The following is a 26,762-nucleotide window of genomic DNA, read 5'->3' as shown; positions in this document are numbered from 1 at the left end:
ACCACCCCCCCCCCTCCCCAAACCCATCCACACCACCCACAAAAAATATAATATTCATAATTCTATACACCCTCATCTAATTTACTGAGTTCAAAATTTATTTTTTGTATTTATTTAGAGCCTTTTTACATATATATAAATTTTGAGGTAAAATTAAGTTCAAACAATTGGTTAATAGTGCTTTAGTCCCTTAATATTGGTAAATTTTATTTTTTGTGATATTTGATGAATCACATAAAATCTTCAATTAGTTAAATTTGACACTTTTGATCTCTTTTTAATTTTTTTTTAATCATAATTATTAATTATCTCATCACTTAATTCCATATTTATGATAATATAATTTTATAAATAGCGAAATAGTAACATATTTTCTATGTGAAGACGCCAAAAACAAATATTTTAATTAACTAAAAATTAAATAATTTTATTATATATCACAAAGATCAAATACATTATGTATTAATAACTTAAGGATGGAAGTGTTATTGACCCTAAAAATATATAAAATAAATTATAAATACTAAAACCACTTTTCATTGGTCAAATGATGACTTCTCATGAAAAATATTAAAAAAATAAGAAGGCGATACTTCTTAGGAAGCAAGGATCTAATTCTAGAACCCCTTTTCTTGAGAAACTAGAAAACATAGTTTATAACTAAATTTTTTTTCGGAGTATTGAATTGGTGCAACAAGTGATATTTCATAAAGAAGATTATGGATCGATTTTCTCAATCAACGTCTTCTTAGGTGAGCTTATCATATCAAATTTACCTCATACAGTTTATATCTTTTATGTGGTTTATGAATATTACACGCTACGAGGTTTTACTAGTACGCATCCAAATAGTAACGCGAGCAAGTTTCTTGATTTTTTTTTTTGGGTTGAAAAAAACTTTATCAAAATTAAATTTCCAAGAATACCCTTTTCAACAACCCAAATTTACAACAATAATGAATGTAATTATGTAATTTTAAGAAAAGAGTAAGGGCATAAATGGAATTAAAGAAAACCTCCATTGACAAGGCCATACTTATTTATTTTCCATTTGCATATTTAAGGAATGTTTTTATTTTTTGGGGCAAGTTGGGAGGAATTTATTGACTCTGGTTGTGTGTTTGTTATCCAAAAATTCATTCAATTCTTCATATTATTATCAGTACAAATTTCAAAGCTATCCTCTTTGTTCTTCTAGAATTTTTTTTGCTGTATTTTGAGTGATTTTGATAATTTTGTTTTTACACAAAATATTAGAAAAATCAACAGAAATCACCTACTTCCCAGAGAGAGAGAAAAAAGAAGAAAGAAAGATACCGTCATAATATTCCTGGTATAGTCTTCTTGTTTTGCATATATTAAATGGAGTAAATTCTTGATATTATTTTCTAATTTTCTTCTTTTCGTCAATCCTTTTCAGCTGTGAGATTAATTTCATTTTGATCCATACATTCTTGGAGCTTCAAGATTTTATTTTTCTCTTCAATCTGTAAGTATGTGATCTTATTTTGCTAATTGGGGTTGTGTTTTCAAGATTTATTTTGGTTTTTATGCATTACATAGATTCAATTCTCATTTGGGGTTTTGTAATTTCAAGAATCTTGATATAAAGTTTTGTTCTTTAGGGGTTTTGGATTTTTCTTGTATTATTTTGGAATTTGTCATTTTTGATACTATGCATGGTCTTAAATTTGTTTTTTTAAATCTGTTGCATGCAGGTATTGTTGTATTCTGTTTTCCACTGCTCAATTAAGATCTTTCTGAAGCTGATTGATTGTAAGCTGTTGATTATTGTGTAATTTTGGGGATATTAAGTTTCTTGGTAGTTGAACAGATGAATGTTGTAGGTAAAGTTAGTAGCTTTATAACACAAGGTGTATATTCAGTTGCTACCCCATTTCACCCTTTTGGTGGAGCAGTTGACATAATTGTTGTGAAGCAGCATGATGGGACTTTTAGGAGTACCCCTTGGTATGTTCGATTCGGTAAATTTCAAGGTGTTCTTAAGGGGGCAGAAAAGGTAGTTAGAATAGAAGTTAATGGCAAAGAAGCTGATTTTCACATGTATCTTGATAATTCTGGTGAAGCGTATTTTATCAAAGAGGCTACTGGTGATAATGAGAATGAAGAAAATGGCTTGAAGAAGCCTGATAGTTTGAAAAGTGAAGGGGATACTAGTAATCTTGGTGATGGTAACCATAACGAAAGTAGAAAAGATGATGTGTTGTCTAAAAATGAGGAGGATGAGTATAATGCTGCTGATTTACCATTACGAGATGAACGTGTTACTTTAGGTATGGATCGATTGAATAGGGTAGATTCTGATGCTGACCGAAGATTCTATGAGTTTCAGGATGATCAATCTTCTTTGGATGATTCGGTTGATTTATCAGAGTATGGTTCCAGTAGATATGATAATTTGGATATGGAGCATGTTTTAGAATCACAGGACTCCAGTTCAGAAGTTGTTCTAGTGAGCGTGGATGGCCATATACTGACAGCGCCTATCTCATCATCTGAGAGGAATACGGAAGATGTCGAGTTAGACACACCTCAGTTTCATTTGGGCCCTGGTCAGGGGACTGATTTTTGTGATGATAGCTCAGAGTTTAATTCAGGTGATAGTACATGGGCTGACGATTATTTTAGCAATCTGAACTCATCCAAAGTTGCATCAGGAGACACTTACGACGTGAAAAACGAGAGCACTACAGTTGAGCACCAGTTAGAAGTTTCTGAAGTAGATGGGAAATGTCTTGATCGAACTCCGGAAAATGACCTGAAGAACCAGGAAGCAGATCTTTCCATGAAGAGTACTGTGGAGAGCACATCATGCAGCATTAAGAGGGATGATGTTTTCAAGAGCTGTCTAGAGCTATCTGCATTAGCCATGCAGGCTGAAGATGAGGTTAATCAGTCAGATACGGTTTCTCAGTTGGAAATTCAGGGAGTTGTTGAAGATGTAAAGGAGACGTCTCATAGGAGTCCTTCTGCAATCAGTGCCGAAGATATACATCCTGAGAAATTGGGAAATGAAAATGGCACTCATGATTCTGACAGTGTAAGCCTTCAGAAAAGTGACTTGGACATAGAGCACAATGCTTCAGATAGTGCAAGAGACCATCTTTTTGTGAATGATGAACAGTCAAAGGAACAGGCTGATTTAACAGTAGCAGCAGAGCAGGCACAAAGTGAACTGCAAGGATCAGATGAAAGCACTGAATGTGATAATGTGGAGCATCAGACTGCAGCTTTGCTTAAAGGTACAGAAACTGATTCAAGCACAAGAAAGTGTGCCTCTTGTTTTTTTTTTATTAAAAAAATTATAGTGTCTCATCTAGCTGTTCAATTTGATTAATTCTTCTTCTCATTATGTTCACACATTTTGTTAGTGATATCTGCAGGAGTAGAGATATCTATTTGTAGGAACTTGCTTCATGCTGGAATGGGTTCCGCTGCTGCTAGAGAAGCCTTTGAGGCAAATCGCGTTTCTGAGGAGGAATTCAGAAACTCCGCAAAATCCATAATTAACAATCCAAATTTAGCTGTCCGAATTCAAGGAAACTATTTACAATGGGACAAAGCTGCTCCTATCGTTCTCGGGATGGCTGCATACAATATGGAATTACCAGTTGACTCTACTGATGTCATACCCGTGGAGCAGGACAAGAACCTAAAAACAGGAGAGGATGATAGTGGGTTGCCTTCAACTCCTGGTCGACGATGGAGGCTTTGGCCAATACCATTTAGAAGAGTTAAGACAATCGAACACACTAGCAGTAATTCATCAAATGAAGAGGTGTTTGTTGATTCTGAATCAATCTCACTGAACCTGCCTACAGAACAAACAGCATCACCACAAGGAGGAAAGGAATCTCCTCGCAAGCAACTTGTGAGAACAAATGTCCCTTCTACTGGTCAAATTGAATCTTTGAAACTGAAAGAGGGTCAGAATTTGGTGACTTTCATTTTTTCCACTCGAGTCCTAGGAGACCAAAAGGTTTGTTGTGTTACTTGTGGCAAATTCATTAACTTCAAAAAAATGTAGGTTTTTTATTGTTTTGGTCTTAAAACAGGTTGAAGCCCATATATATTTGTGGAAGTGGAATACTCGGATTGTAATTTCGGATGTTGATGGGACTATTACCAAGTAAGCCTTTTTTGATCATTATACCTCAAGCTGCAAAAAATTGTTTGCCTTTACATACTATCTAAGTGGTTGTCTCTTACCTGATGAGTTGCTTGCAAGACCAGTGGTGAAGCCAAGATTTCATTGAGGGGTTCAAAATATGAGAAGTAAACACATGAAGAATCAAAGGGGGGTTCAACATCTACTATATATTCATAAGTTTCTTTTTTTTTTAATTTTTTTTTTTAAATTGGTAACTTTCGTTTTTATAATTTTAAGCATGTATAAACACTGTATTTTTCCGCCGAACGTGACCCTACCTGGTTCTGCCCCTGTGCAAGAACCTCTATCATGCCAGAAACTTAATAAATTAAAGCCAGTTCAGCCTTCAGATTTTTATAGGATAACCTAGTTTCACATGTCCAAAGTTCTCACCTTTAAGCTGATGTGAGAAACCAATATCTTTTTGTGAAGTTTTCTACTCTTTGGTATACTTCTTGTATTCCGGCGTGTTTTGCCCTTCATAATAAATTTTAATACGTTATGAAAAAAACTGATTTGAGAGCATAAAAGAATATTATAAAATAGAACTGTTTGTTGGAACATTTTCTCATTCTGGTATAGTATTACACTATTATGTACCTAGTAGGCCCGAATGAGGACATGTTCTCTAACGTAACTTAACAAGTGCATATTTTATGTCTAGGTCTGATGTTCTTGGTCAGTTCATGCCGTTGGTTGGAAAGGACTGGACCCACTCCGGAATTGCTAGACTTTTCTGTGCAATCAAGGTATTCCTTTCTCTGTCCTATATTTGAACTTCTCTTCGTCTTTTAAGTCATCATATCAACTAAGCTTTGAACCATTCTTATATTTGACAACTAATACTTTAACCATGGAAAACACTTTCCTAGACAAGTAGTGTGGCAACAAGTAGCATCAAGTACCACCAAGTGTATTCATTATTGTCATATCATAGTAATTCCTGCATCTTTTTCTATTAATACATTTCTATTATTCATGTAGCAAGTCAACTGCTGTATTGCCTTTGTGATATATGATTCTGTATGAATGTAGATATCAACAATATTTTGGGAATTCATGTCCTTGAACATGTTTGCTGACTTATTGTGGCTATAAAGTATTATATGCTGTTTTTCAGATAACTTATGGAAGTTTGATATATAAGTGATTCCCCTAGCATTTGATCTTTACCACAACAATGATGTTTAGTGATCAAAATATTTCATGAATTGGATTAGTTGATCATCTAAGCTAGTATTCGGAAAGTAAATTTATCCTGAATTGTATTTTAGTTAGGGTTACCTATGGAAAGATTGTCATTCTTCTTTTGTTATGTGGAAAGGGTTTAGTTCTTTCTGTGTTGGAGTGGGAATGTGGCAATTCAAGATTTGATGCTTCAGTATGAGGTAGGGGTAAGGTTTGTGTACACTCTACCCTCCCAGACCCCACTTGTGAGATTACAGTGGGTATGTTGTTGTATGCTTCAGCACGAGAAAAATGTTGCAGGGTGGCTATGCCCATGACACTTAATGGGATTGATAAACATGTCAGCCAGAGATGAGCAGGAAATCTATTTAACGTATGCAGAGAGGAAAGTAAAACATTGATGGTATCATATAGGGTTTATCCATATAAAAAATGGGAAAGAAAAAAGGTTTTAGTAAGCAAGCATGGAAGGATAATAAGATAATTAGTTAGAAGGTCCTGTGTTCAAGTTACCATAACTTTAGATGAAGTGAGGCAGGCTAATCCACAGACCCACTCGTACAGGATGACAAGACCCTTATATAAGATATTTGCTTAGGTGAGATCTGCAATGTTACATACCTCACGGCAGAGTGTTTGATTCAACATATTGGACACTATACAATGTGCAGAAGTTGGGTCGAAGAGAAATATGTATATAGTATGAACTCTTATATCTCCTTTCCCTCTTTATTCTTCATTTGCTATTTTTTGTAGATATGAAGTAGTATGATTGACTGACACGAAGCTGGTTTAACGTTTATGATCTCTCACTTCCATTTTCATTGATGTTGAACTATATTTCTCCATTATTTTATTGATGGATGGGCTTTTTCTTGATTGCAGGAAAACGGGTATCAGCTACTCTTTCTCAGTGCACGAGCAATTGTTCAAGCTTATCTGACCAAAAGTTTTCTGTTCAATCTCAAACAGGTAATCATAATCCCGTTTACATGAAATACCGATGACACTAGTTTTTAGTTTCCTAAAAGATGCAGAATATTTATTTGAATCCCAAGGGAGCATGTTAGTTGGATTTTCTGTTACATGTAGGACCATTTCTCGATTCGTATGTTTCCGAAGGGACTCTGTCATATGTATGGCTGTAAATTGTTTGGTTTAAACCAAGAGAGTTGACCAAGCCAAAAATCTTGGTCTGTTTGGTACTGCTTTCTTGTGTGTTTTTTTTTAAAAAAAAATTAGGTTTGGTTTCTGTTTGTTTTGATTCTCTGTGCAGGGATTTCTGCTTTCCAATGCAGTCTCCTTTTCCTTTCCTTTTTAATTTAGAAAAAGAGAAAACTGAAAACTGAAATTAGGGGTATACATAGTTTATTAAGGTATTGGTTTTCTTCACTTCTCCCCTCACTCCACCTCTGTCTCTCTCACTTCTTCTCCACACTTCAAGGCGAGACTAGAACATGATCAAATGAACACCCTAGAAATGTCAGTAGAACCTTGGTAATCTGAGATCTAAACACCGATGTGTGTGCGAATCATATACAAAATCTTTTCTTTTTCCAGTCTTAGCGAACATACTACCTCAGAAGGGATTCAAGAAGCTTTTTCCAAAGTTGGTGAGGTGGTACACGCCGTAGGCTTTTTATGCCTGGCTATGCATGAAACTTCAAAACACTGATTTTTTCTTTTAATTGACAGTTGCTATATCAATCAGCATCTATCAACAACTCATCTATCTCAAACTATTCGTTGACCGTTAACTACCCCAATCCTCCTCCTTGTCAGGCAGCTTGGGACCTACTATGCGTAGCTTGAGTTTTAAGGTTGCTATATCAATTAAAAAGAAAAAATAGAAGAGACAACATCAACACATCTCCCTTAGCTGTTTTTGTGAAGCACAGCTGCTCATTTTTGTGTATTTCTAGTCTTGGGAAATTTAGCAACTTGAAGGTGCAACTGAAAATCTAGAAAACTATCAAAAAAACCAGCCTTGTTATCAACTTGCCTTCCTCACTATTCAAATCTAGTTTTTATCCTTATTTAAGTTGTTCTCAGATTTGAAGTTCTGGCTTTATTTCCTGCTTGGGTATAACATGCTGCTGCAAGTGAATTAGCAAAGAAAGAGTGGCTCTAATAGATCTGTTGATTGGTTTGTCAATCTACTAACAGAAAATCAAATAATATGAACAGAATTTGCTCAAAACTCACCAACTGATCGACTACTGCCATATTTACACGTTTTGAGTACTTGTGGTGTTGGAATTGAGATTTAGCTTTTACTAGCCTTTCTTTTCATTTTTATTCTCCATGTTTTCCTCCTGTACTTTGTTCTCAGACCTTACATATGTTTTTTCTTTCTTTTATGGAGAAAGGAGTTTCTGAGGATGCATTTTGTCTAACACTATTATGGCTCAACTGTATAGACCACCTTAGGAAATCTTGGATCTGGCCTCTGTTTGCTTGTCCTTTCTTGTAGAATTCTGATTGTGCAATAGATTTCACTGACCAGAAATGTGTAAATGATCTGTAGGATGGGAAATCATTACCACCTGGACCTGTTGTTATTTCACCTGATGGTTTATTTCCCTCATTGTACAGAGAAGGTAAGTACAAATTCGCTGAAAGTCCTTTTTTTGCCTTTAGTCTTTGTCAAAGTGCATTATGTATGCATATGCCAATTTCACATGTTTCTTGGTGTTTGGTTTCAACGAGAGTTAGCCGAAATCTTCAGCTCTTTCGCTGGAGCAAGTTTACTGACTTTTCCTACTGATATGATAAAGAAGGAATTGGCCTATATTTGATCTCTAACAAAATTTACCTTTTCTCTTCTATGTCATGGTAGTTATAAGAAGAGCTCCTCATGAATTCAAGATTGCCTGCTTAGAGGTTAGTACTCAAAATAGTGATGGTTCTTTCAGCTGTCTTTAAGTATGCATGCATGTATGAAGTGGATATTAGTTTCTTTAAAAGGGATTTTAATTAGGGAATTCAGGGCTGACTTGAAATCCTTGACCAATGTTTGGTTTCGGGATCAAATTCCTGTTAACTTTATCAGCATTTCAGTTTTAACCCAAATCTATATTCGGTAGTTGGTACAATACTGATCACATTGTAGCGCCAAATACATTTACACAAATATTGTTTCTTTAAGTGCAAAAATCCTTAATACTTTATATTTTATCATTCACCTTTTTTCGGGAATTACAATAATTCTTGAAAAGTTTAACTTTTTTAATAAAAATCTAAACAAAAAGAAAATGGAAAAAGAAACATGCAACTAATTGAAGAAAAACACTACAAATAGAGAGTCAAGTATTGTACCAAGTGGAGATTATACATCTTATCTGCCTAATCCACATAGTTCTAAAAAATAATATATATATTTACCTAATCCAGATGCTAATGCTGCATACCAAATGACCCCTTTTGGATTCGATCCTTCTGTATCTCTCCAATGGTTTGCCACCTTCTAATGTGTTCTCTACATTTCAGGACATTAAAGCACTTTTTCCACCAGACTATAACCCCTTTTATGCGGGATTCGGGAATAGGGACACCGATGAGCTCAGTTACAGGAAAATTGGAATTCCAAAAGGCAAAATTTTTATAATAAACCCAAAGGTTCGCACTCTTTCCTTTGCTTTATTGTTAAAAAACCGTATGTACAGTTTGTCAAGTTTTACACTCTTGTGTAACATGTTGAATTGGACTTACAGGGGGAGGTAGCTATTAACCACCAAATCGATGTGAAATCCTATACTTCATTACACACTCTAGTTAATGACATGTTCCCTCCTACATCCATGGTTGAGCAGGTTAGTGCGCGATGACTCTCTTTTTTAATAAAGTAATTGAATTTGAGAAGTTTTAGAGCCATATTGCACCATGAAATGCAAGTTTACAGGACGTGCTGTCAAACATCAAATTCCTGTTATTTTCTAGTATCACGTTTTTCAGTACGCATTATCTTTTGGGTGTCCTCAATTCTACTAGGAAGATTCATAGTTAGTGGAGTCAACTCTATGAAAAAAATTATACAAATAACCGGAAATAAGTTATTAGCATAGTCAATCTCATTTAGAGACTCGAAAACATCTGGTCCTTGGGGTCGAGAAGAAGATTAAAACTTGTATAGTTTCTAGTATTCTTATTAGCAATTACGCTGTTATGGCGTGTTGCATTCCCGGATTTTCTTTTCTTTTTACTTTTAGGGGGGAAAGAAGAACAATTGGCGGACATGTATAGTCAGTCATTCTTTTCTGTTTGCACGCGTTCTTCATGACATTGTTCATTGTAAATGCAGGAAGATTTTAACTTGTGGAACTACTGGAAAATGCCCTTGGCAGACGTCGATAACTTGTAGAGATTTCTCCCGTCATACCGATGGATCCACCTTTTTTGTTGATCTGAGAAGCCGAAAAGTTTAGCCGGTATATGTATAACCAACCACCTGCAGTTTCTTTTGTAGGAGAGCTGCCATTCTTAAGGTGTATAAAATTCAGCTATGTAGGTCCTTATTAATTCCATATTTTGTACTCAAAAAGGCATAAAGTTCTTACTCATGAATAAAAAAATTCTTTCTATTTCTCTAACTTCATTTGCTGGCTGGCCTTTTTCAAATTTCCTCAAAAGTGCATTCTTTCCTCATGCTCCTATAGTCGTTGTAACTGAACAATAGTCATTGTCACAGAGTTTTAGTAGCTTAAATGCATGTAAGGAGCAGTTACGTGAAAAGATCAATATTGATTATCTCAATTTATTTCAGCTCAACTCATTTCAATTTATTAAAAATTGAATAGATATGTAATTCAATTTGACTCATGCAAATTCTTATCAAAATATTTTAAAATAACTTTTTCAAATATGATATTTTTTATATAGTTGGTTTTTTTTATTAGGAATAAATTTTATTTAAAAAAAAATGAATAAAATAATTAAAACTTGGTAAAAATTGAGCAGATTGAATTATGACCCAAGCAAAATTTTAATTGTATTTTGACGAGTTTGATGTTTTGATCTTAATCCGTTCAAATTTAACTCAATCCGTCTCCTATTATTTTTCATATTATGTTATATTAGTATATGTTAACATTTCAATATATACAAATGAGATCTCAAAATTCAAAACTGGTACGTACTTTTTGAGTCCAGCTTATCGCACAGTACTCATCTATTGTCTATGATATTTTTTACATATTTTTTCGTTCAAGCTCGTCCACGGAGTTGTCCAAGTATATTCTACAAGACAACGAAAAAAAAGGAAAAAGAAAGAAAGAGAGAAGGCGCGAAAGGAGAGGCAAGAGACTCGAACTACTACCGAACAATCTAACTTCTTCCTTCTTCTCTAACACACACACACACAAAAAACGAAATGTCTCATTCTATTTCTTCTTCTTCTTCTTCAACGAAATCAACCGGAGAATCTGACCGGAAACTCAATTACTTGATCGGCGATGTCATGGCTCAGATCGGCGGTGAGCAAAGCTGTAGAAGTTGGCGGTGCCGGCAACAGAAATATCTCTCGTAACCTCCGTTACTACGCCGATTCCGTCGTTCAACAAGCTAGTAATGCTGTTTCCGGCGGTGCCAAGTTATTCCTTGATCGCTCTGTATGACGAAATTCTTCTCTACATATCTCATTACATACTAACATTTTGAGTTTATGAGTTCTGGATTCTAGGGTCCAGGCCTTGTATATTTGAATTCAGCATACAAGCCTCAGAATACCGACTATATAATATGAGTACATATTAAAAATTTGAAAATAAGATCCAGAACATAATCTAGCACTCAGACTAAATATATGCCGTAAGTATAAAATTGAAGGCATTTTAGGAAGAAAGGTATGTAAACACTGGATTTGCCTTGTATCTGAGTAGTATTGGTCTTAGTGGATGAAACCGGACATAGTTGTAGCTATTTACATTTCTACATTGTCTTCCAAATTTAGCGTATTTGCACTTGATCAACTATTAGTAAAAGTTTGCTCCATTTCTGAATTGATGTGGAAACCAGCATTCAATGCCTATCCTCAACAGTTTCTACTGAATGTTGGCACCAATTTATGGAGACAGTGGAATTCTAATTAATTTAAGTGTACATACATATTTACATGCCGACTTACAGAGTACATATGGGACTTTTGAAACTGTTAGAATTACCTAAGAGAGAAGATACTGTCTGCAACACTTTCCACACTCTATTTCTGATTTGGATAACTTTTAGTTGCCACAATTATGTTCTTCTTGTTCTGCCCCTCTTCTCAATAACTTTTATTCAGAAAAAGAACTATTTCCTCCCCAAGTAAGTAATTATCATGGATTTACTGACTGAAAGTGGAATGGATTCAGAGGATTCATATAGTGTCAAATAAGAATTAACACATATTTGATTGATTGAAATAGCAATTTTTTCCTGTTATATTCTTTAACTAAATGCATGGTTTTCTCCTGGTGGTTTAGGGGTCTCGGAATTTTCAGAATTTTAAGCAAGCTGTGAAAACATTAGAAGAACTTTCTGTATCATGTAGAGGTGTAGAGAGAGTTCAGCTACTACGAAGATGGTTAGTTGCTTTGAAAGAGATTGAGAGACTATCACTGCCTCTGCCTGTTAGTGAACATGTCTCTTCCCCAAAGAGCATTGATTCTATTTATACCACCGATGATGACAGGAATTCTCCTCGTGAGCCAATTTTGGTGAGTAAGTCATTGAACTGTCCATCTTGTGAAGTTTCCAGCTTTATGAAGGATGTAATATTTCATTTATGACTCTATCTTCAGGAAACCCTATGACATTATGAGATCAATATTTACATGATTTCAGTTTTAATTCAGATGCCTCCTTTGTGTTAGCTTAGGGAATTCGTACTGTAATCTGTCATAGTGGCAAATTTTTGGAGAACTAGGTTGATTCATGTGAAACAGAATACAACAGCTCAAAACTTAGCTCTCAATCATCTGGTTGTAAACGACAAGATATATTTTTCCCAGGTGTACTAGTTGGGCCCTTGAGTATCCTCAACGACAAGATATATTTTTTCCATTTCCCAAATGGATTCTTCTCATAAACTATATTTTTCTCATAGATCAACTTCCTTGAGTATTTTGATTCACACCTGTGATAATTTTCTCATGTATTTGCTTACATTACAACGGACAGGTTTTATATTATGATCCTGATCTTGGCGGAGAACCATTGAATTTCAGAGATGTGTTCCTTAGCAGTCAAGCTCTTGAAGGCATGATACTTTCAATGGTAAGATAAAAAACAACTTAGCTAGCTGGTGTTGCTTACCTGCTTGATGACTTGACAATTGCTCCTCTACATGGTATAGTTTAACCCTAATGCTTCTAAACATTTTTAAACATCCGAATCCACCATTGTGGTGCGGGTGTTAGGCCTGAACACTTACCAGTGTATTAGCAACCAAAAAGTGAATATATAACTATCTAATGGAGGGGATTACGGGACGGAACCTCCACACAAAATGTTTGAAAGTCAACCACTTCTAATAATGGTGCTTATCATTGTGGTGTGTCATACAGTTACCAAGCTGAAAAGAGACCTCCTTTTTACATGATCTTGTGTTAGTCTATGTAGGCCTCCAAAAGATTCTTACTGTACAATAACTATACGTCATGACCTAAATACAAAAGTATTTTGACTTGCCTGATTCTGAAATTAGGCATTTTGCTGCTGTCCATCATCATCTTTGCTTTTGTCATTCGGGGGTGATGAAATTCTTCATAATGCCAAGTTTCCTCATGAAGCTTGAAGATGTGATTGGCCAATGTATCCACAACACCCATTGCTTCTCTAAAGCAATGTTGGATTAACACTTCATTAAACCTCTTCAACATGTTTCTCAAAGCATCAACAATAGCAATCAGGTTCCATGGAGGATTTTATTTAGCAGCGATCCGGTTAACCACCAACAAAGAATCAAGTTCAATCATTAACTCTAAAACCTGGTATTGATGAATTACTGGAGCCCGATCTCTAAAGCCTTGCCTCAGCAATGCTATTATTATGTTGCAAAACAAACATTAAATTTTTTATGTGGAATTTTACTTATTATCCTTATGAACAACCAAACGACCCCCTAGATTCAGAGCTTCTCCCAAGTTTACCTAGCTACTTCCCCCAACTGGTTTTCTGTTTCTTTTTAAGGTTGAAGATACACCTCTGGTAAGTGGTGCTGCAAACCCCCTTATGTACCACATGTATTGGAACCTCTCATTCTTCATGTGAAACCTGAGAACAAGAATTCATCATCATGAGTAACCCTTTTGTACATTTTTTACATGAAAGTGAACAGAGAATAGTCGACCTTTTGTACTCCTGAAGAAGAGGAGTGTTCCTATTAGCATTTCCATAGATAATGTGCGGTTATAGAAAAACTTTTCCTCTCATTTCTACTGCCAAATCTGGATTTATAGATTTGTGTTATTCATCATCTTCTATTGAAACCATATCACTATTTCCAAAAATCCCCTCAGGGCTTCCGGAAATAGTCAAGAATATTTGTCTATGACATTCATCAAGATTCAAGAAGAAATGGGAAAAGTGGCCCTCACTTGGGTGCATATGACATTTTAACTTTCATGGATGAAGCATGATGTCAATTGTAGTGATTGCTTTATCATCTGGAAACTCTTTTGCTTCATCTTTCAGTAACATATGTGTTCTGTTGATAGGGATTAACTGGTCTTAACTTTTTTGTTTGAAACAGATTCTTGAAGCACCTGATACAGAAGAAGTCTCTTTACTTATGGAGATATTTGGGTGATTTTCCAAAATTGATCCTAAATTTTTATTTGAGCTTCTACTTTGGATGGACTTGGACAATCAGTAATATGAATGGTTGAGTCACTTCAGAAATGTGTGCTGAACTCAACGGAATTCAATAAACAGAACTGATACCAGATTTATTTGGTTTCTGATCTATTTTATTCACTCTTTAGGCTATGTCTTACGGGCGGGAAAGAAGTTCGTGAGGCAACCATGAGCAGCATAAAAGTTTTGGCAAAAGCTTTCTCAAGCTATAAAGAAGAAGTGCTGGTAAGGGAACAAACTCCTTATGCATGTCTGGTAGTGATGTTGCTCTAGGATCTAAAAAGTTATGGTTCGTACGTTATTAAACAAAACTGTTAGTCCATCAATTTTCCATAATTCATACCAGGCGAATAAGGAAGAACTGCTTCTCCATGCACAAGGTGCAATTGCTGGATTGAAAATAAATGCAGATATAATGAGGTATGAAGATCTTTTATCCTTTTATCATGATAGAACTTTCTCAATATTTATATGCAAGTTCTTTGACAAGAAAAGCTCATACTCTATTTCTTCTGGTGTATATTTATGTCAGTCTGTATCTTCCACCTCAATTATTGTCACCATAGGCTAATTCTTGTAAGCTATTGCGATTGTTGCCATAGTTTTGCTATTCTCGTATTCTCTTTGGTTAACTTCTTTTAACCTATACCAGGAGCTGTTGATTTATGAATTTCTGTATACATTTGTAATTATTTGAACATTTGAGTTAATATCTCTGAGGAATTTTTCTAGCTTTTATTTTGTCCAGCTTTTAGAGGCGAGAATTTCCACTCCTTTTCTAACTCCTTCCAATATGGGCATCCTTTCACTATCTTTAGATGTTCTAGTTAAAGTTTCATGTGAAATTTTGCTGGGTGCACGCCATTACGAGTGAAGAACTTGTCTGTCATTGTGTAGGAGAGTTGCCGGATGAGAAAAGCCTTTTCTGAACTTGGGACTTCAAACATTAAATGAGGCGAGCTCAGGAACCTAACAGGATGTTTAGATATTACTCCCTGCATCCCAAAAAAGAAGTCCACTTCTCCTGTCGGTCAGATCCAGATAACATGTTATACTCAACAAAAAGTGACATCAGATCCACTCTTATCAATCTCAGTATAATTCTTATAATCCTCTTGTCTATTCTGTTCTCCATTTCTTAAAAAAATATTTTCCAAAATTGAAAAGGTAATTCTAAAGTCCTCATGTCCCCCCAATAAATACTCAACGGTTCCCTATTTCAACCTATGTTGCTCGGACTCTTCAAAAATGCCAACAAGTGCGTGTCGGATTCGCCAAAAGTAGTGTATTTTTGAAGAATCCGAGACGGGTGCGGCATCAATAGTGAAGAGTCTGCGCAACTAAGATTTCAACCCATCTCTTAATGATGGTGTCAAGTCATCTGCATTTGGAACTTTAGGAATAAATCCAGATTTTGTAGCATCTTTTTATTGCTTTATAAGGCAGACCCAAAGACCTAAATTCTGGTCGATAGACTCTCTACTCATGAGTAGCTGGTGTAACAAGTGCATTCTTTCCATAAAGATTAGTGAAGAAGATAAACTTATCATCTTTAAAACATAAGCTATCTGCTCTATCCAGAGATAGAATATAGTGTCCAAGTTGCGAAAAGAAGCTTATTACAGTATCGAGACCTTCTGCAGTAGCTCATGCTTACATTATATTTAGTATTTCAGCAATAGTAGCATTTGATTTATGTTCTTATGACTCACAACTTAATAGTTATGGTGTACTGTAGTATATTGTTCTTTAGTTGTTTGCTATGAACCTTAGATAATCATGCATTTATTTTTCTATTTGTCTGCATAAACTGCAAAATATAATTTCTCCTCTTTTGTGATCTGCCATCAGAATAGATTCTGAAGTCTCAAACATACATCAAAAACTAGACAAGGTGATTTTACAACTGCCTTCAAGCAAACATGAAAAGGACTCGTCTAGTGTTGCAACAAATGCAACATCAGAGGCAAGTTGGATTTCCTTTCCACTTTTTGTTTTTTACCAAATTATGCTATCTAACAATGAATTTGCAAAAGACGCAATAGTTGAGAAAGCAGAAAATTTTCTTGGGGGTGGGGGAGTAAAAGTCTCAATAAGTTTTATATTAGCCATAGCATACGAACTTAAACTTGTTCCTTTTGTCTAATAAATAGATAGCTCTTTCTAATTATTGTACTCCCAAAAAAATGAACTTAATATCTTTGTTTGATTTGGAATTGGTTCATCGTAAAATCGGAATTTTCTAAAGTTCTTATAGAAAGTAGAGTAAGAAAATATTTACACATCTTGGCAGTCAGCAGAAGAAGATTTTCAACTTCCCTTGAACACTTGAGATAAAAAGAGGGATGACGGAGTAGTGTTTTGAAAAACAAAATACTCCTTAACAAAGAAAAAAATGACGATTATGAAGAAAATGTTGTTTAACTTCCCATTGATATGGCACCCATTAAATAGGATGGTCAGAGAAAAAACATTAAAATGGGATGAGGTAGTTGCTTGCCAAATAAATGCTCTGTAAACAAAGGACAAAAGGTCAATATTGAATCAACTCTGATAGAGGAAAATGATCTCATATCATGACTATATAGAAACAACTAATGGGTAAAATCCTGGAAAGATTTCACACCAAATGTAAAAGGAACTCTTGTTGTGAAAATTCTCAAATTACTCAGAAATTGACAGTTAAACCATCTGTTTAAGTGGGGAAAAAAGTGAAAAAAACAAATGAAGGAATGTCATGTTTTGGAGTTGGTTATCACATCCTAAAACTTTTAGTTATACTTATGAATTGGAAATATTGGGAAAAAAAGGGTGTAAAGAGGTTAAAAAAGGAAGTAAAATTATCTTGGATTATTTTTAACTGACCATTTTAAGGCACTTGAAAGAAAACAGAAGGACCTAGAGTCATTCTAAGCTGAATAATATGTACGAAACATACAGCTGTATCATTAGATGCATTAAACAAAAGAACAGGTATCTGAAACTTGCCGACATAATTCCTTTCCATATATATGCAGGATTTGAAGATAAACTGATCTGTTGTTGTAAAAGACTGCAGAGTCGAGCAAAAAGAGGTCGATTAAATGATGAAATTGTCTTATGAATGTATTGCAGTGACCCCATAGGAGTAATCTTATTAGGCACTTATAAGGTATATGGTGCAACTGCCGTATTTATGGAAAAGACATCACTAAATAAATGAAAATTTTCCTGTCTTAACAGTTGAAGACAATTTTCTAGTGAAATAATAATTCAATGATACAATAGCAGGGAAGGTCCTCTTCTCAATTCTTACGCTTTTGCTTGGGAGCTAGGGAGGAATAACTTTGGTGTGATAAGTTGAGATGAAGTGAAACAATTTACAGTAATATTTTCCTCTGTTTTTAATTTAATAGTCTCTTGAATAAGGGTGGTTCTGGGCTTGTTCTCTCTTTTACTTTATATAATTAAATATCCAAACTGGGTGTACACTTAAATCATTCATTAGTATCTATCTGTATCAATAATTTTTATGATTTTAGCCAATTATCATCACTTCTAAGTGAGAGGCAGAGAAACCTGAAGACTTCTTCTTGAAGCAGATTGTTAAATGGTGTAACAATTTCATGTCCTATGTGTAAGCTATAATTAAATTTAGTCTCGACTATGGGGTAGCTTTATATAAATACTTTAGATGGTTGTAAGTCATTTATATCAGTACTTATTATGTGTCTAAACACTTGTAAGATGCTTCAATATGAAGTCCTTTATTTGCTAATATTTTCGTAAGTTGCTGCATCTTTTGTATGTTCCTGTTCTTATTATCAATTTTTGAACATTCTGTGCCCAAATCTGCTGTTTTTTTAAAAAAAAGAAAACAGTTAGCCATTGGATGGATCAGTTATAATAGTTCGAGCAACATATGTGGATCTACACTTTTCCTCTATGATTTGTCCTTTAGGTACTTAACTCTTCAAAGAAACTACTAAAGATCATATCTCCAGGATAAGATTTAGATTCATTTTAATTGATGGGAACTTTTAAATTTTTTGTTGGAACTGATGCTTTTTCTATGGCAGGCATTGAAAGAAACACTCTCCCAGCTTCAATTCTTATCCAAGATGGAAGCACTTTTATTACAGAAAAAGGCTTTGCTCGGCAGGGACGTTCCTGAAAGTCAGTCCAAAAGGGTATGCTTTCTAAATGATGACATGAGGTTTTCCTGAATCTGAAGTGCTATATATCCATGATGATCATAGCCCTAATACCCTGGACATGATACCTGCTTGAAATATCCACACAATATTTGTTATGGGGTTGTTTAATGTTGCTTGCTTTCCTGTGTGAGACCTTTTATTTTATGAGGTGTCTCTACAAGTAGATCAGATTCACTTATCTTAGCTTTCAGTAATGAATTACTACCTTTGCACCACAAAGAGTAACCTGGTTCATACTCCACTAGAACAATAATATTTGATAAAAAAGGGGGGGTAACTATATCTAATCTGCTTTACTGCAAATCATTATTATTTTCACTCTTGGTTTAATATATAAATTCTCAGAAGAAAATACACAAACTGTATCCATTTGACAAGTTTCTTACTCCTGTATTTTACTTTACTGACTGCAATTAGAACCAATAATCATAGTGATAAAAGAAGTAAACATAAATGTCTTTGTTACATCCAAAGCTCATTTCCTTCTTTTTTTTGTTGGTAAATAGAGATATTTTATAGATACAAACTAAGCAGCTATTACATATGCTTGCATAATACTCAGGTTTCCAAACTTAAACTAGATTATTTCAAGCCAAAGAAGTGACCTTTTTTTATACTAAAATATCCTTCTTTATCAGCTTGTAGACTTGGTAGCAACCATGTTGGTGGGTTCTTCAAAAAGACTTTTGATTGTTGATTGCGGTTGTTCCCTGTTGTGCCAATACGTCCGCCACTTTATTGCCCATCCCTAAAAACTGTACCAGATCAGTGGATTCCCCAATTTCTTCATCCATAACCTGCATTCAAAAATCATGTTATGATATATCGGGTTATCATTTTCAAGTGGGTACATGACTTCTGTGGAATCTGTCTTCACTTTGAGTGGGAGGTTTCCATGGATATGAGCCAGCTTGAGTCCTTGAAGAAGCACATTTCCTTTATAAGTACAAGATCTATTAGAACTAATCATCAGCTAAACATCAAATCGATTATGCAATTGCAAGAGTAGGAAAAAATAGAGGTGTCAATGTGGGAGGGGTAGAATAAAATGGGGATGATGATTGTTCTGACTTTTCCTAATCATTAGGAAATGAAGTAAAAAGTTAAGAAGCTCGAATAGTGCAATTAACCCTAAAGAAGGCTCTCTTCTAATATTTTGATCTGTTCTTGCATGTTTGAACTGTGTTTACTCTTTGCTGTATAAATAGGTTTTTAAGCTGAAGGTTTTATCAGAGTCTCTTTCAAGCTCTACTTCAAAAACTGAAGACCGCATTTCAGAGAACAGGTTCGAGGTTCTCTCCTTTGTCATTTCTATTCTCTCTGTGTGTAAAAAGAACGTCTAAATGAGATTTACTTTATAACTACAATCGCTGTAATCTTATAAAACCCCTTCCCTCTCTATTTCTCAATGAGAAAGAACAATTTACTGTGCTTTTCTATTGTAAATACTTCTATTCTGATCTATAACTAGTACTAGTAACTAAGTCGTCTTAGGTGGAGGTTTACTGAAAAGAGAAAGTGGAAGGAACACTGAATGTCTAATCCTTTGGTGTCAAATGTGATACTGAACCTGGCAGTTTATGAACTCTATTTCAGAGAAATCTTGCGAAGGTTAACTAGTACGTTAGAGTGATTGCAAAGACCATGGGAAACAGCAGTGCAAATTTTATATGGAACATACTTCTGTTTCTCAAATAGAAGTTATTGTTTCTGTAGTTTCTAGTCCAAGGGTAATCTTACATTTTAGTTTTCCGGTAATGGATCTCATATTTTAACACCATAAACTTAATTGCATTTTAGGATCTCATACTTTCACACCATAAACTTAATAGCATTTCATAGAAATATGCTCATATTGTTTTATTAAAGCCAAGTTATTCCTTATGGGAAATTTTGGATTTCCTCTTTTTTTCTTTTAGTGGAGATATCTGGTTCTCATTTTAAGTTGTTCTCCGCTGTCATCAATTTCTTTCCTGCAGAATCCAAAAGGAAGGAGCCCTTAAGTTCCGTATAACAAAAACTAGCGAGATCTCCCAGCTTGAGAAGGTAAGATTTCATCAACGTATTCCTGATGGACATTCTATCAACTGTTTATAGTCGGTGAATATACTTGTATGGGAAATGATTTGATGGCATGGTTAGATACATATTCTTTCAAAGTTCTCTTTTCCTAAGCTAGTAATTGTCCACCTTTGAGGTACTTCAAATTCTCTGATTCAACAGGTTTTCTCCTGATCTCTTTCTATTATCATCATAGGTTGCTCTTTTCTACTACTGGGTCAACTTGCAGGTTTGTTAGAGAAAGACTTAAAATCTTTAAGTCAATTAACTATAATTGTAAGGTTAAAATAATTATGATTGCAGAGAACTTATTACATTTTAAAATGAGGCGAAACAAAGTTATTTTATGTATGGATTTACCAATAAATCCAAAGGGAGTGTGAGTATATATGAGTTTATAAGCTCCATGAAATGACATATGTCTTTGTCTTTATCTTTATTTCCTGGCACACAAACATTTGTTTCTTTACTTCTTATTGTTTCCGAATCTGTATGTAACCAAGGAATGGATGCTCAGATGATTTTGTTTCATTTTGAGTTAGATTTACAATTACTGCAAAGAGCCAGCCAATGTTAATTATTTCCTACATGTTTCATGTCTCAGTGACCTCTAGTTCTTGGGAACGGGATAAAACGTATTTCACTTAGTTATAAGTTTCTTGATCAGAGATTGTACTCACCTGTTGAAGTATGATTTTCTTTTCTAGGAACTTGAGGATGAAATTAATGCGCTTGAAAATCAGAGAGATGAACTTGAAGCAGCTCTGAAAAAGGTAGCAAATGCTTACTCTTCTTTACTGAAAGTTTGTGTTTGTATGTTGGTAGTAAAAGATGTTCCATCAATCTTCTATTTTACTTGGGTTGAAGAGCTACTTCATCTGCATCTATCATTTGATTGCAGCTTGTTAATTACATAATAAGCTAGTAATCTCTTTAAGGAGTGTGGTGGTCCGATGTTCCCTTTGAAGGACCCTGAGGACCTAGTCCTTCGTAAAAGGGGGAGCAGAGCCTCCTTCGCGTCTTGTATCCCTCAGACTCTGCAATGACTTACCTAATGGAAGGATCCTTGCCTACTAATTCTTTAGTAAATGTAAAATTATGTACACAGACCCTTGTGGTCTGGCCCCTCCCTGTACCCGCGCATAGCGGGAGCTTAGTGCATAGGATTGGCCTTTATGTACTTCTACGTAACAACTATGCTCAATTTTCGTAAATGAAGTTCCTTCCTAATTAAAATATTCTGAACGGGCATCACGTGTATACACTTCTTTAGCATGGAGAAAAGGGGCAAGTAAATTGCATGCTAAAGGTAGACAAGTACCAGTGAGAAACTTCTTTGAATGGACACTTGAAATCACCCATATTTGTAAGCTAAACCAATGAGAACTGTGCCCTTATTTAGCTTTAGGTTTGGCTAGTGAACTTCCCATATTTGGGTTACACGTGCTGGAGGGTATTAGAGAAAGAGAATGCTGCACTTGTCCCTCATCAGTTGTGTATGAGTTTTCAAAGCGGTTTATAGTGTCTTAGGTCACTCCATCCATAGCATTAAAGGTTTAGGTTGGGTGCTCAATTTTTTTGTTAATAGAACCAATTCTGTTCACTTCATGTAGTAACCTTTGTCAAAAAAAAAAATCTGTTTGCTTCAAGAGAAGGGACATCTGAAAATAAAAAAATGGAAAAGAAATGAAGTCACTCAGCTTCAATGAAGTCTGAGTAGAATGACTCAGCTTCGATGAAGTTCGAGTTCCCTGAGCATCAAATGGTCTATGGAAATTATTCCTGAAAAATGTGTCACCGGAATTGAGGTGCTAGAAGAAAATAGTCTATGATATTCCCCTATATTCAACATTCAAGCATGAATGTTTCAGAAATTACTCCCATTGACCCCAGTCATTGAGAATTTGAAGTAGTAAAATGCAAGATTTTTGTTGACTGATTATGAACAAGCATGAATGTTTCAGAAATTACTCACATTGCCATACTGCTAGCATTTCTAATCATCATTCTTATCACTGATCATGCTGTGTCCAATGAGTGTAGGTCAAAGTTGCATTGGTTTCTGCAAATGCCCGTCTTTACAATGCTAGGGAAGAAAGAGATCAGTTTGATGAAGCTAATAATCAAATTCTTCAACACTTCAAGGTGAAGGTAAGGCGATGAAGTAGTACCGTCATGGAATTTATCTTATAATGAAGTTAATAAATAATTTTGTAGTCTGCAGACCATCTTATTATAAGATCTAATATCTTCAATTCTAAATTCAGGAAGATGAGCTGTCTAAATCGATGACCTTATATAAGGCAGAAGCAGATGTTTGTGATGCATTTATTAGTTTTTTAGAAGACTCCTGGACTTTTGAGTCCTCTCACATCAGACAAAAGCAGAAGCAGGTCAAGTATGAAGCTTTCCTCAATCTGCATTTTGTTTCTGTTTTTCTTTTCTGGAAAAAGGTGTTACCGTGTTAGTTTGAGTTTTCTGGCTCGCTAAATTTCTAAGTAGCAGTACAATTGAAATTAAAGTAGCTGTACTGCTATTTCAACATTTCAACATGCATGTAATATATCCTTGAATAGTAGAATTTCTTGGAGCATGCTTACTTAATGATATGCTTTTGAAATGTCAAGTGATGAATTGGACAAATGTGAAGATTATTTGGTGAACTTGGCAATCCATGTCTTATCAATGTACAAGGTATGACTGTTTCGATGTGGAATGTTTAAGATTAATGCTTCAGATTGTAATCAGATAGTCAAATTGAGAACAGAATGACTTTTCCTTTGCACTTGACAGGATGAGCTGGGGCCTTCTATTGCAAACCTTAGGGAACTCGGAGAGAACTTGAAACGGTATCATAATTCACATTTCTAAAATATCCTTCTAGAGGGAATTGTGTTTCTAAATTTGAATTGCCAGGCCAGAAACTATCAACAATGAGAAGATGGAAACAGTTGAAGTGAAGAGAAGGTTGGAAGAAGAATACATGGATGCAGAGGCCAAGGTACATCTATAATTGATTTCTCTAACGTACTCTGATCTGTTACTAGTCTTAAGTGCATGATCCTTCTCCACTGGAAGAGTATTTATATCATACCGGGGTTTTTGATTTGCTTGACACTCTTGATTTGCTTGACACTCTCGTTCTGTCTGCATTTGTTTGTTTCTACATGTAGTACTTATCTGTAACTTATGTATTTTTTTCTGTTATATTATTTCTTTTTTTCTGTCCTTGCTATTTCTCATCAGTGGATGTTCTGTCTATCTTTTTTCCTACAATTAATTTGCAGTTAGTTACAGTGTTCAGTGTAGTGGACGGCATAAAAAGACAATTTTATGGGCAAGACGGCACGATCTCTAGGTGATGAAGTGTAATTATTTACTTGTTTTGTATGCACTACTAGTAGTTGCATCCTGTAATGATGACCTCAAGATTAATAATACGACTTAACCAGGAAAGGTGATGAGAAACTGAAAGAGTTACTTGATACTCTTCAAAAGCTAGAAGACGATTTTGAATCCATTAATAGACCAACACTGGAACTTGAGACCCTGGGGAAGACTGAGGCAAAATCCAAAGAGACACTTGAAAGCTCCCCTTCTTCATCTCCTACGCAGCCAACAAACGATGACTCTGCTTCGTTTGTGGATGCTCTTCCACGAATCCAGACGCCAAGGCCTGACCATACATCCAATGCAGAAACAGTGGTACTCACACCAAGGCGATGGATGAGAGAGAATGTCAGAAGAAGTCTTTCATTAGCTATTAATCAAACAACAGGGACGCTGGAGTCCAGTTTCAAGTCACCAAAACATCGGAAAGGGAAGTCCATGGATCCAGCTGCTGAATTGTCTAGGTTGAAGCTCGAGCTGGAACTCGAGAATGATAGTAGAATACACCCTTCTGAGGAGATCAATGACTGGGAATCTGATGTGATTGATAAAGAAAGATTACATTTTAAATGAACTTCCCAACCACAGCAGACAGGTTCCAATATGTATGTACCCTTTGGCTAACCTTCTTGAGCCAAAAGACGGCGAAAACTGCCTATAGCCCCTTTTTTTTTACACATGGACCTTGGGGATAACCTCTTCAATCACTTTACACTTAGTTTTTCATGGTATTAGATGAATCTTTTGTACATAAAATACGCTGTTTTTATAACGTTCAGCTTTAATTCAGGTGTACACATGGATTCTCCGTATGTACTGTCCTTTTAGTAAATTTAATGAACTAAAGCTGTTGAAGGAGTACTTCTTCAAGTAAAAACCACCATTAGTTATGGTGGAATGGTTGGATCTTCATCTTTAATCAGAAATTTCGGGTTCTAACACTTGGAATGGAAAACCTTTTGGTAGCCTTAGTGAGCCTACCTGGTACGAATCTAGATTAGTCCGACTAGTGAAAGAAAAGTTACTTTTTGGTCTGGTAAGAAAAACCTATAGAGACTATTTTTGGAGTGCAAAAGCTGAAGTAGTGTTAATAGGAAGAGGGTAATAGAGACTGGGAGTTGGGCCAGTTGTGGAAGGTTGTCAGTTGGGAGCATGATTAGTTTTGAACTTTGTCAGATTTAAGTCATGTGAGGAATCTGATGTGGAATAGTAGCAGTAGCAGAAACAACAGTCACAAAAGCGGATTTAGAATTTTGATTTTAACCGCTGAACCCATTACATATTTAAAATTTTAGGTAAAATATTGATTATTTGTGAATAATTTTGGTATCAGAAACCTGGATTCAGATGAACGTATTACGTATATTGTCAGCACAGGGATGAAGTAGGGGCATGGTGGTTTCTACTTTGTTCCTATAAACTACAAGTCTTTGATGAAATCAATACAAAATATTTGTGCAAATCTCTTGGTATTCACAAATCCTTTTGTTTTGTATCAAACAAACTACAATTTATACCCACTCCATGTTCCCTTCTACCTATTATATCTGTCTATATAGTGTGAATCAGAGCTTTAGTTTAATGTCTCTCGATCGTTCTTCACTTAAATATCACTTTTTAAACTCGTAAAATATATCTAATTCACACATCATGCATTGTGCTCTTACCATTACATTGAAGCTTTGAGATATATATCATCTTCTTAGTTCTTTCCTTTAATTCATCGTAGTGATCATTACGAATGGTCCTTTAAAATTTTGGGTAAACAAAATTGACCAGCCATATTTTCAAAAAAAATCATGAAAATTCACTAGATCCGATTTTTTGACAAAATAATTTTGGGACCTTTTGTACTGACCTAGTGAACGATAAACATAGCCTCTACAGGATCCACACAATTGTTATTAGCAATTAGGGATCACAAAAATGAATTTCAAGATTTTTCTTAGTTTTTCGTATGTATTAATCCATGATTTTTTTGGAATTCGACTGAATGAATTTTTTGACCAATTTCTTTTGAACCATCCGTAATGACCAAATGAACGATACCACAACCTCTAACAAGTTTTATTCCACCTTTTTCAATGTTTGGGAGTCATGAAATAGAAATTCAGGATTTTCACAATTTTTTGTGTCAATCCATGAATTTTTTAAAATATGACGGTCCAAGACTACTATGATTACAAACCTATTAAATTTCCATGTCTCACATATGACCCTATCTCACAAACAAAGAAGACTAGGGGATTATGTTTTGTTATAAAATCAAGGACCTCGAGCATTGGAAACTATCAATTTTATACTCTCTGTTCGATAATACTTGTTAATTATTGACTTTACACACTTTTTAAGTTCAATAATACTTGTTAATTATTGACATCGCACACTTCTTAAGAAACTATAAATAGAAGGTAATTTTACTATATCACCTTTTGAATATAATAAATACAATGTATTGAAAAATGTAATAGATAAATGACTATAATTAATGATAAGGGTAAGTTAGAAATTAAAGTGTAAAATTATCTATTACTTTCATAAAGTGAACAGATATTATTAAACATTCTAAAATAATATAGTGGATAACTATTGTTGGACGGAAGAAGAAGAAGTAGGTTTGAATTCAACATTTCCAAAAATTGGAAAGGCAAGACATTGTACCCTTTAGCAATGAGTAGAGTTAGTAGTGTCAAAAGTTAACATCTCAAAAACAGTAAAAAAAATATATATATTTTTTTTTTAGAAAAAAAAATGTCTCATCACCGGTTTGACCAAGTCAATGGGACAATGTGAAATGATATTAAAAAAATCCTATAACAGAATTCAATTTTATTTTTATTTTTTTTGGTGCTAAAAACAAAGTGTTGAGGAATGGGCTATTTCTTTAATATCTACTGCATAAAAAATGTTTGTTTAATCAAAAT

At 34.8% G+C, this 26,762-nt stretch overlaps 2 protein-coding genes across 8 annotated transcripts; both read left to right on the top strand.

Annotated features, from left to right (window-relative positions):
- Nucleotides 1-1,071: 1,071 nt before the first annotated feature.
- Nucleotides 1,072-9,948, top strand: LOC102594429 (phosphatidate phosphatase PAH1-like). Of its 4 annotated transcripts, none has more exons than XM_006345616.2 (12): nucleotides 1,073-1,333; nucleotides 1,421-1,489; nucleotides 1,719-3,263; nucleotides 3,405-4,000; nucleotides 4,077-4,150; nucleotides 4,836-4,920; nucleotides 6,245-6,331; nucleotides 7,887-7,959; nucleotides 8,199-8,242; nucleotides 8,849-8,977; nucleotides 9,073-9,171; nucleotides 9,660-9,948. In XM_006345616.2, the coding sequence occupies exons 3-12, from the start codon at nucleotides 1,835-1,837 to the stop codon at nucleotides 9,717-9,719; spliced, it is 2,676 nt and encodes an 891-aa protein (XP_006345678.1). In that variant the 5' UTR covers nucleotides 1,073-1,333; nucleotides 1,421-1,489; nucleotides 1,719-1,834; the 3' UTR covers nucleotides 9,720-9,948. The 4 variants fall into 4 exon arrangements, with proteins under 4 accessions (XP_015163485.1, XP_006345678.1, XP_015163483.1 ...); XM_015307997.1 differs by having other exon boundaries at nucleotides 3,393-4,000; XM_015307998.1 differs by having other exon boundaries at nucleotides 1,421-1,493; nucleotides 3,393-4,000.
- A 625-nt stretch (nucleotides 9,949-10,573) lies between these two features.
- On the top strand, nucleotides 10,574-24,699 carry LOC102581394 (interaptin-like). Of its 4 annotated transcripts, none has more exons than XM_015307993.1 (18): nucleotides 10,574-10,965; nucleotides 11,818-12,051; nucleotides 12,515-12,610; nucleotides 14,088-14,140; nucleotides 14,320-14,416; nucleotides 14,538-14,611; nucleotides 16,043-16,157; nucleotides 18,250-18,360; nucleotides 19,596-19,672; nucleotides 20,367-20,433; nucleotides 21,156-21,221; nucleotides 22,492-22,599; nucleotides 22,716-22,846; nucleotides 23,076-23,142; nucleotides 23,242-23,297; nucleotides 23,365-23,449; nucleotides 23,736-23,806; nucleotides 23,901-24,699. In XM_015307993.1, exons 1-18 carry the CDS (start codon nucleotides 10,810-10,812, stop codon nucleotides 24,409-24,411), a joined length of 2,175 nt encoding a protein of 724 aa, XP_015163479.1. In that variant the 5' UTR covers nucleotides 10,574-10,809; the 3' UTR covers nucleotides 24,412-24,699. The 4 variants fall into 4 exon arrangements, with proteins under 4 accessions (XP_015163479.1, XP_015163480.1, XP_015163482.1 ...); XM_015307994.1 differs by having other exon boundaries at nucleotides 23,906-23,992; XM_015307996.1 differs by having other exon boundaries at nucleotides 23,746-23,806; nucleotides 23,901-23,920.
- The last annotated feature ends 2,063 nt before the right edge of the window (nucleotides 24,700-26,762 follow it).

The sequence above is a fragment of the Solanum tuberosum genome, unplaced genomic scaffold, assembly GCF_000226075.1.
Source record: "Solanum tuberosum cultivar DM 1-3 516 R44 unplaced genomic scaffold, SolTub_3.0 scf00071, whole genome shotgun sequence".
Lineage (NCBI taxonomy): Eukaryota > Viridiplantae > Streptophyta > Magnoliopsida > Solanales > Solanaceae > Solanum > Solanum tuberosum.
The sequence above is the reverse complement of the archived record's forward strand: the minus strand, read 5'-3'. Positions and strand labels throughout refer to the sequence as shown.